The sequence below is a fragment of the Rhinolophus ferrumequinum genome, chromosome 22 (genome assembly GCF_004115265.2).
Source record: "Rhinolophus ferrumequinum isolate MPI-CBG mRhiFer1 chromosome 22, mRhiFer1_v1.p, whole genome shotgun sequence".
Taxonomy (NCBI): Eukaryota; Metazoa; Chordata; class Mammalia; order Chiroptera; family Rhinolophidae; genus Rhinolophus; species Rhinolophus ferrumequinum.
The window spans coordinates 17,290,529-17,300,904 of NC_046305.1; the positions used below are offsets into that span (position 1 = coordinate 17,290,529).

At 38.2% G+C, this 10,376-nt stretch overlaps 1 protein-coding gene across 1 annotated transcript; it reads right to left on the reverse strand.

The window, feature by feature from the left end:
* Window positions 1–4,390: 4,390 nt before the first annotated feature.
* Window positions 4,391–9,690, reverse strand: PTGS2 (prostaglandin-endoperoxide synthase 2). The gene is made up of 10 exons (XM_033091977.1): window positions 9,532–9,690; window positions 8,601–8,717; window positions 8,330–8,473; window positions 7,668–7,811; window positions 7,181–7,362; window positions 6,423–6,506; window positions 6,051–6,297; window positions 5,457–5,743; window positions 4,931–5,078; window positions 4,391–4,800 (listed from the first exon to the last, which is right to left on the reverse strand). Exons 1-10 carry the CDS (start codon window positions 9,584–9,586, stop codon window positions 4,391–4,393), a joined length of 1,818 nt encoding a protein of 605 aa, XP_032947868.1. The 5' UTR covers window positions 9,587–9,690.
* Between the last annotated feature and the right edge of the window lie 686 nt (window positions 9,691–10,376).

Below are 10,376 nucleotides of genomic sequence, written 5' to 3' on the forward strand. Positions count from 1 at the left end.
TATAGCATCAGTAGAAAACTGGTATACATGATAATTAATTTTTAAGTTTAGAAGAAACTGCCGAACTGTTCTCTAGAATGGATGTCTCTGTTTTTTAAGGTTTTACTCTATACGAAGTCTGACAATTAGATTTGCAAACTCATCCTAGAAAAAGCACTACATACCTCATTGCTAAATATCACTATGGTCACCTTTGAAGTACTCCCCTTGGGAAGCTACGCACTGACGCCAGTGCCTAGTCCACCCTTAAAAGCAATTTGGGAACTCTTTTTCTGGAATGGCCATCAGAGCTGTCGTCCTATTACCCTTGATGTCCTGAATGTCATCAAAATGTCTTCCAATATTTCCTTTATCTTCAGGTAAAGAAAGAAGTCATTGGGGGCCAGATCATATGCATAGGGAGGGTGTTCCAATACAGTTAATTGTTTACTGGTTAAAAACTCCCTCAGAGACAGTGTCGTGTGAGCTGGTGCATTGTCGTGATGCAAGAGCCATGAATTGTTGGCGAAAATTCAGGTCATCTAACTTTTTCACACAGCCTTTTCAGAACTTCCTAATAGTAAACTTGGTTAACTGTTTGTCCAGTTGGTACAAATTCATAATGAATTATCCCTCTGATATCAAAAAATGTTAATAAGTTCGTGAACTTAATTGTCAGGCCTCGTAGTCAAGAATCAACAACTTCTTTCATGAAGCCTATTCCTATTGATTTATTGAATACTTTTGAATGTCTTTTAAATGTCAGACACTGTTCTGAGAGCAGCAAACAGTACAAACAAGGCCCTTGCTTTCGTAGACATGAAATTCTAGTGAGGGAACATAGTAAGTACAAAAACATACAAATCAAGATAATATCAGATAGAAATAAATGCCATAAAAAAACAAAATATGTTTAGTAGTTGCTTTAGCTTAGGTGGTTGGAGAAGGCTTTTCTAAGAGGGGAAATTTGAGCTGAGATTTGATAGTTGAGAAGGATCCAGCCATGGGAAAATCTGCAGAAGGAACATTCTAGATAGGGCCAACAGCTTGAAACCACTGCTCGGGAGCAAAGCAGAAGAAACATGGCTGGAGCACAATGAACAAGGATGAGGAATTCCTGTAAATGAGATCAAATAGGTAGGCAGGGGACAGATCACTGGCACCCTCCTAAGACAGGATAAGGAGTTTAGATTTATCCATTGTATAACAGGAAGGCACGGGAAGGTTTCAAATAGGGGAAGCGCATAATCTGATTCATGTTTGAAAATGACCACTCATAAGTAAGAATGGTTTGGAGGGAGGCAAAAATAGAAGAGGGGAAACCAATTAAGTGATTATTGCACTGACTAGGTTAGTAGTACACTAGTGGAGTTGGAGAAAAGGCAACAGATTTAGGATTTATTAATGGGATATAGTCAACAAGATTGGTTTGGATTGGCTATGGGCATGAAGGAAAGAGGAGTTTTTGCTTGAGAACTAGGGAATGGTGGTATCCTTAACGTTGGATTATTATTATTTTGGGTATATGATGCTGAGAGTGCAGAGATATAAAATAAGCCATTATTTATGTATTTGAGTGGAGAATTTGTCAATTGACAATTAGAAGTTGGCTCTGGAGATGTAAATTTGGGAGTGATTAGTGTTTCAATTTATGAGCTTGGATGGGATTCCCCTGGAAGATTGCAGATAAAGAAGAGAAGGGGATAAAGACACTTCACTTTATAGATACAGTAGAAGATGAAGAGCTTTTAAAGAATAGGAGTAGTAGCACTCTGTGAAGGTGGAGGAAAACCAGGAGACTATCAAATCATGAAGTCAAGAAAAACAAAATCTTTCAGAAAAGGAGCTATAGACATTTGTGTTTAAGGCTACCCGGAAGTCAAACAGATTAGGAGGATGGCTGAAATTAATTGTGCCAGTTAAGTACAATGGAAGGAGAGCAGATGGAATTGAGAGAATGATTACAATGGTGGGCGATAGAATCTGAGCTGCACGCAGAAGGAAGGAAATGTGAAGATAAATGGGGTAATAGTTTAATGATGAAGTTGATGGGTCAGTAGGTCAGTAGGAGAGTTAGAAATTAGAGTGTGAATACTGAAATAGGTGAGCTGTTAGTGTTAGTAAAAAAGGAGGATGCTTGAAATCAAGGTTTGGAAAATGACACAGTAATTAATGATGAGATCAAGGTATGTATGATCATGGGACATATGGTGGAAGAAGTCATCCCAGTAATGAAGGCCAGGGAGAATGTCAATTATGTGGCCCATCTGAATATTGAATTGAAACTACCAACATGTCAAGAGTTAGGGGGACAACAGAAGTCAATGAGCCAGGTATCAATGGTTTGCCCATCTGAATGTCTCTTCCTCTTTGAACTTCCTTTTTAATTTTGTACCTTCTTAGTCACTCTTTTCTTATTCTTTGCCTTTTGTGTACTTGTTTTTTTTTTTCCCTTCTTCTAGATAAGGCAATGAAAACAAGTTTGTTGCTATCTTCTACAGCACAAAGCACACCTTTTCCAATATGGTTATCTCCATGAATAAGAAATTATAAATAGTGATCCTAGGAAGACTCGGTATGACTGAGGGCAGAACCATTTCATTAAGGGCTAGACTAGTTTGGAATAGATAAAATACAAGACAATGATTTACTTTAAGTATAACACTTTAGACAAATCATACGTCATAGACAAAGATATATAGAAATCAATTTATTTTAGAAGAGACTTTTCAATTCTTAAATAGTATAAAAATAAACAGATATATTTCAACACTGATATTTTACATAAGTTAATTTAAATACATATTTGTCTCAGGCACCAAAACATTCATACACACAGTCCCAATTCCTAGGTTCAGACAGCAGGTTTATGTTAATAGCAAATTACTTTTTAAATCAGTGAAGTGAACAGTTTTTCATACAAGCCTTTCTAATATTGACTATTTCTTTTTTAACAATAAACCTTTTAAACATAAACTCTTAAATAAAAATTCCCCTGAGTTATTTCTTTAATGAAATTTCATTTTCTCCCTCTGCCTGAGACATGCTTTTAATTATTTACACAAATACTAATGTTATCCATGATCAGTGCTTGATTTAAAAATATTAAAATCTACAGTGCTTTGCACAGAATGTCTCCTCAATAACTTATGTTTGAATGAATTAATGAACCATCCACAGGTCCTTGAAAAATGTATGAAAGGTCAGTCTTATAACACATCCAGGCGAATGAGACACAATGTTCTCTGTGGGCTGGTGTATAGGTAAACCTTAAAAACATAACTTCCAACATTATAGATCTCAATGTACCAGAGTTGGGTTCCTGAAAATTTATTCACAAATCTTAATCCAATACTTTCTTATAATTCAGAAAGGTAATTTGTCAAACTCAAAAATTCAGCGAGGTATCCCCATGAAGATATAGTGATTCTGACATAATGCAAAAAAAGTCAGTAACTTCAGGATTCAACTCAGTTCATAACAATAATATCCTAACAAAATATAAATAATAATTCTCAATAAATTAAGTAACAATGTACAGTACCAGAAAATGTCAGCTGACAATGAGATGTGGAAAAGAAGCACTGTGTTCCTGGGAACTATTCAGGACTTATTTGCTTTTGTTTTTAAAGGAGAAAGGACATTTATTAGAATAGGAATATAACTTTCTTCCTGTCAAGAACCTCCTGCAGTTCTTGCTAAGGTATTGTCCTCTTCGTAGGCTTCTTTGGTTACACAGTTAAAATTAATTACAAAGTTCTCTGCCTTCCAAGCATAACTTTTTGTCAAGGCCTATTTTGAGGGCTTTTGTTTTCTTTTATTCCTCTTAAGAGGAGCTAAATAGTAGTCCTGAGCTGAGGTTTTCCTGAAAACTGGCAAAAGTTCAGATGAGAAAATATAAACAGAGTCCAAAGAAAGATGAACTCAGATCATAAAACCAGGGAAACAAAATGGAAGAAGTAACCTGATCAAAAAGGAGTTTCCCTTGGCACAATGGCTAAAAGAAGAAAATAAAGGGAAGAGTCTGCAGGTCGTTACTTCTAATGTATCAAGGAAGATACACTGTAAGGATCAATAGTGTAGAAAGAAACTTGCAGCATTTTGTCATCTTCTAACAGCATTTCAACATTCAATCATCTTTGCCTTGGTTCTTACTGTAACAATCTAAATTGAAATTCAAGTAAAACCGATGTCAAATTCATCTCCCATTACTTTATAAAAAAGAATGGAAACTGCTTTTTCCCTTTACCTTGAAGAAAAGACATCTTTAAATTAGTGACATGAAAATCTTCACATGTATAACCCCTCTCTCCTTAACAGAAGACATTAAGTCACGTAAGGAGTTTCATATAAATATTAAATAATTAAAAGAAATTGTTCATATAAATAAATAAATATGATCAATAGGCTTCTACAGTTCAGTGGAACGTCCTTTCAGTAGTACTGTAGGATTAATATCATCCAGTCCAGAGTGGGAAGGGCTTGCATTGATGGTCACTGTCTTGGTGGGTTCCGGGTCTTGAACACTGAATGAAGTAGAAGGACAGCCTTGCACGTTGTTGCAGATGAGAGACTGGATTGAGGCAGTGTTGATGATTTTAAAACCTACTTCTCCACCAAAAGTGCTCGGTTTCCAGTAGTTAGGAGAACATATAGGATTGCCCATCAGTCCTTTCAAGGAGAAAGGTGCGCCAAGTTCTACCATGGTCTCACCAAAGATGGCATCTGCACGTGGCTTTTCTACCAAAAGGGCAGGATACAGCTCCATGGCATCGATGTCACCATAGAGGGCTTCTAACTCTGCAGCCATTTCCTTCTCTCCTGTGAAGGTGACAAAGACAGAGACGACCAAGGTGAAACTTCACAGAACACAAACGATAGTTTTACCCCTTTGCTCAGTTTGCGTGCAGCTTCTTCTGCTGTTTCCATTTCACCTTTGAATCTTTCTCACCTGTAAGTTCTTCAAATGATTCATAGGGCTTCATCAGAAAGCGTTTGCGGTACTCATTCAGAGACTGATATTTCATCTGTCTGCTCTGGTCGATGGAAGCCTTCGCTACATGTTGTACTGCAGCTGGGAGATTCCTGCCACCAGCAACCTGGGGAAAATAGATGACATCATAAAACAAAAATTTGAGGCATAGTTACAATTTCTATTTTAAAAGCATCCCTCGGGTAATAAAGTAGGTGAGATCTACACTCCCAGCTGAGACCTAAACTTTGAAATATTTATGTAAGATTATAGAAAGCTTTTGAAAATATCTACAGTTAAGGTATGATGACATATTGCCATTTGATAACTCTAGACTAAAAGCTTTGACGTTTCAGAAAAATGGGAGGCTTCTTGTTTCAAGAAAAGAATTTTACTAGCAAAAGAATCACTTGTTTAGTAAGTTGAATGGAAACCATTGCTGTGGCAGAAATTCTAGTTAGCCCTAGTCCTTGCTTTTGTTCTGGTTTTCAATAATAATGCTTACCCTGCCAGCAATTTGCCTGCTGAATGATTCAACAAACTGGGTAAGCCCATGTTCCATTAATATAGAGTTGTTGTAGAGGAACTGTCGATGGTTGTACTCCTGGTCTTCAATTTGAAAGGTGTCAGGCAGCAGGGGATGCCAGTGGTAGAGCGTGTTAAACTCAGCAGCAATGCGGTTTTGGTACTGGAATTGTTGGTGGAAAAGCAGCTCTGGGTCAAACTTCAGTTTGAAGTGATAGCCACTCAAGTGCTGTACGTAGTCTTCTATCACGATCTTAATAGTTTCTCCTATTTGCACAAAATAAAGAATGTAGAACATTAATTCTTTCTGATCATTAACTTTCAAGCAACGGCAATGCAGTTTCTTTAATCTACTATTCCTTCCCTTCTGCTTTTTCCTTTTTACCATCAAATCAAAAGGTAGTTATATTACAGTCATGCTCAAAGACGCAGTTCATATGGAGCATGTGATTCGGAATTCATGACCCCCTAACCCCCAGCCCCTGGGGATTGCTTCAAACATAGCGGAGGTTACACACTAACTTTCTCCCCAGGGAAGAGGGCTTTATTTAAATGATTTCCTCGTCTTCCTTACCTATCAGTATCAGCCTGCTTGTCTGGAACAACCGCTCGTCATCCCATTCTGGATGCTCTTGTTTAAGCACATCACACACTCTGTTATGTTCTCGGAGCCAAATCGTGGCATACATCATCAGACCAGGCACCAGACCAAACACCTCCTGCCCCACAGCAAACCGCAGGTGTTCAGGGACATGAGGGGGATAGATCATCTCCACCTGAGTATCTTTGACTGTGGGAGGATACACCTCTCCATCAATTATCTTAAAAAAAAGAAAAAGGGAGTAAGTAAGCATTCATTAAAAAGCTAAGAAATGAATTTTAATCAGAGATTTTAAAACCTAAGTGGTGAGTTGTAACTAATTCTTAATATTCAAATGCAACAAACCTGATATTTCATTTTTCCATCCTTGAAAAGGCGCAGTTTATGCTGTCTATCCAAAGTTTCACCATAAATATGATTTAAATCCACCTAGAAGATTATGGGGACATTTCAATGTGTTGCTGTTAAAGTTGTTCTTGTATAAATGTCTATGATATAATTGATCATTAAACAATTCGATGACTTAGCTTGCTTTGATTAAAATTTTTCAATAAAAACATGTTTCATAGCCACAAAATATGAAAATAGGTTATCTACTGAAGCTACAAACCTATATATGTCTCGTGTTTAAAAGTATCAGTATCTTATATGAAGCTTACAAATATATCACATGCTTCACTATAATTATATGGCATTTCCTTTAAAAAACAACAGAAAATTTTTTATTGATATAAAATTCTTATCAATAAACTGAAACTATATCATTGAAATCCAAGAGCTAACAATGCTGCAGAAATCTTGCCTTACAATATTTAAAGCAGCATAATCAGGGTACAAACATGTTTTCTGAAGATGCAACATTTCTGTAGTGCTAATATTTTGAACTAAAAATATGAGTCAAATTACAAATAATATCTGTATATATGTATGGGTATGTATTTTTCCTGAACCATTGAATTAAAATGAAAACGCCATTCAGGTTTTTACAAATAGGACATTGTTTAAAAAGAGGGTCAATTATTTGGTGTGGCAAATAAACATATGGTCTTTAACATCAGCACTTCACTCTGATTTGCTATCATTTTGCTTTAGTGCTGTCTTACCCCATGACCCAGTCCTTTGGTGAAAGCTGGTCCTCGCTTGTGATCTGTCTTGAAAAACTGATGGGTGAAGTGCTGGGCAAAGAACGCAAACATCAAATTTGTGCCCTGGGGATCAGGGATAAACTGTTTCCTTAGAAGAAATTTTTCCACAATCAATTTTGAATCAGGAAGCTCTTTCTTTCCTGAAAAACGAGAAAGCTAAGAATCCATCTCTATATTCAAGAAAGCAGACAGTGATCTATTATGAACTCAGTTTTAATGAAAAAAATGTGAAAACATTGAGACATTATACCAAAATGCCCATTCACTTTCATGGAACAGTTTACATAGATTCACACTTTCAAAAAAAAAGATCTCCATAGATATGCATAAAGCAAGGAAAAAACGATACTTTTATTAACGAACAAATGATAGTTTAGGGTCAAATTTTCTAAGTAGCAATCCAACCCCCATTGCAATACATCTCTAACTGCTTCCTCTCACTCACCTTTCACGCCCATGGGAGTGGGGCAGTCGTCAGCCACAGGAGGAAGAGCTCTGGTGTAATAGGAGATATTAGAAAAGGCTTCCCAGCTTTTATAGCCATACTGTGCATTGTAGGTTGGCGGGCTGTCAATCAAATGTGATCTGGCTGAAATTTTCAAGGGAAAGAAATTGTTTTATTTGTTCCCATTTGCAAAGCAAATCAATGTTCATTTTTATTGTAAAATGTACAAGGTAGCACCAGAGGTTGAATTGAATTCCAACAATGATACTCTATTTTAAAACAATTGCACTTTAAAGTCTAACTGCCATTTGTACTTAAAAAACAATGATTCTGGAAAGTACATCTTTAGTAAAGTATATATGTGGTACATAAGATATGATGGTCTAGCCATCTTGATTTTTCAACTAACCATCCAAGAAGCTTGGAAGAGGTATACAGATTGTAAGTAGAATTCTGACTGTGAGAAAGGACTTTGTAAACTGGATGAGACTTAAATGTCAGTATTTTTACCATTAAGCTAAAAATCACACTAAAAAGATATATTTAAAGTCATTTTGACAAGGTTGGAAATATGTTTTTAGATTAGGTTTAGCAATCTGGAGTATTATAAAGTACATTTTCCTTTGAGGAAGCTGAAAACCTTAGAAAGAGACTGTACTTACATGTCAACACATACTTCATAATTGCATTTCGCAGGAAGGGAATATTATTGACAATGTTCCAGATTCCCTTGAAGTGGGTAAGTATATAGTGCACTGTGTTAGGAGTGGGTTTCAGGAATAACTTTATTCTTGTCAGAAATTCAGCTGCAATAAGAGGAAAAAAAAAAAAGGAAGGAGAAATTAAGGGGGCCCATTATAAGACACAAATCTGTAAAATGGTAGCGGTACATATACCCCCCTTCCAAATGAGGGCACCCAAGGGCAAACTTACGTGTTGTACAGTTTTCACCATAGAATCCTGTCCGGGTACAGTCACACTTATACTGGTCAAATCCAACACTCATACATACACCTCGGTTTTGACATGGGTTGGAACAGCAAGGATTTCCTACAATAAAAGTAAAGACAGTAAATAAATCATTCTTCAGTGTCTTAATCTTGACTTAAATATTTGTTTTGCTTACTGTGGGTCAATTTTACGATAAGAAATGCAAGAAATGTACAGGTAGTCACGGGAAAACAATTTTTTTAAACCTGTCTCACAGAATGGTTATACGGTAGAAATACCAACTTTCTATTCTAAATAAGGCTAACGGAATATTCATCCTGAGAAATCATGTTGCTAAGCTATTTCTTAGTAACTTTTTTGATGTCCAAATTAGCATTTTTAAGAACCTCAAAGAAGTAGAACTGTCAAAATTCAAATGGATAGATCTAGTACATTAATCAAAATTTAGGGAAAATGACAAAGTTTAAAACAGCTTACTTTTAAAATATCTTGCCTATCTTAAAAAAAGTAACCTGGGTTTTCCTGGGGCAGGAAAGCACTAATGAGGCAATTTAAAACAATTATTTCCACTCAACAACAGTAGGTACACACACACACACACACACACACACACACACACACACACACACACACAAACACATTTCACCATATATTGATCAGATCCTGTATTATTATAACGACAACCTGCAAATTAGTACCACTATTCCTATTTAGCAAATGAGAAAAGTGAGACCCAGACCAGTTAAGTAACTGGCTGGTGGCAAAGCTGGGATATCCCCCTCCAGTAGTCCAAGCTCTTTTCAAAGTCATAGGGCCTTCCGTATCCGGAGAGCATTCAGAGCGAAGGGGACCTCCGGGAGGTCAGAGCGAAAACTTGGCGGGCAGTGCCCTGTGAGCGGCGCCAAGTACCCACCTGCACAGCTGAGCGCCAGGGTGGCGTAGAGCAGCAGCAAGGCGCTGGAGAGCATCTCCGCCGCGGGCGAAGGCGTTGCGCTGTGTGAGCTTCGGGCCGCGGGGCTGGAGGAGGCGCTGGGCGGAGTTCCTGGGCGTACTCCTGACGCTCGCTGCAAGTCCTTTGACAACTGGAAGCTAACGGCGAGAACCTTCCTTTTATGCGTGAAAACTAAGCCCACGTGATGCCATGACTGTTTCTTTCCGCGGTTCCTTACCGCCCCTCCCGCAACTCCCGGCCCCCACTAGAATAATTGCGTAAGACCCGGATGGGGGAAGGATTTTTTTTTTTTTCCCCCAACTGAGAAAATCGGAAACACGGGAAGCTGCTCTCAGTTTCCCCGAGGTAGTGCAAAACGGATTGCCACCCTCCCCACTCCGATCTCCACGTTTTCCGCCCGCAGTTCCTCTGTTCCCGGAGCTCGGGTGTGCGCCTGATTCCTTTCCTTACTCCCCGTCTTTGCCCCAGCTCTTCCCAGAGCCGACTTTCTAGACAATCCCCCTGGGGGAGTGAGGGTGGCGAGGCACTACGCTGCGTCTACGGGAATCGGTGTCCAGAGGTTCCAGAGCGCACGGAGGGAATCCCCTGGAGCGCCGTCCCCGCCGCCTTGTCTGGGTCCCTCGTTCTTTGGAATGCCAAGGAAGGCAGTCAGGACAGACTGGAACAAGCAAAGCCAACAAACGCTGACATGTTTTACACGTGTCATGTATTTCAAACGTATCATGTTTGATTTTTCGTGACGACCTTTAACCTAGTTTATATGCAGCACATACGTATCTTCAATTTTTTTCAATGTTTATTTAGTT

What these genes read in the sequence shown, in the direction of transcription:
- PTGS2 (XM_033091977.1), bottom strand. Translation starts at nt 9,586, where the DNA reads ATGCTCTCCAGCGCCTTGCTGCTGCTCTACGCCACCCTGGCGCTCAGC. An exon ending in CACTCCCATGGGCGTGAAAG is followed by an intron (nt 7,363 to 7,667) that starts GTGAGTGAGAGG and finishes CTCGTTTTTCAG; the next exon opens with GAAAGAAAGAGCTTCCTGAT. An exon ending in ATCATTTGAAGAACTTACAG is followed by an intron (nt 4,801 to 4,930) that starts GTGAGAAAGATT and finishes TCACCTTCACAG; the next exon opens with GAGAGAAGGAAATGGCTGCA.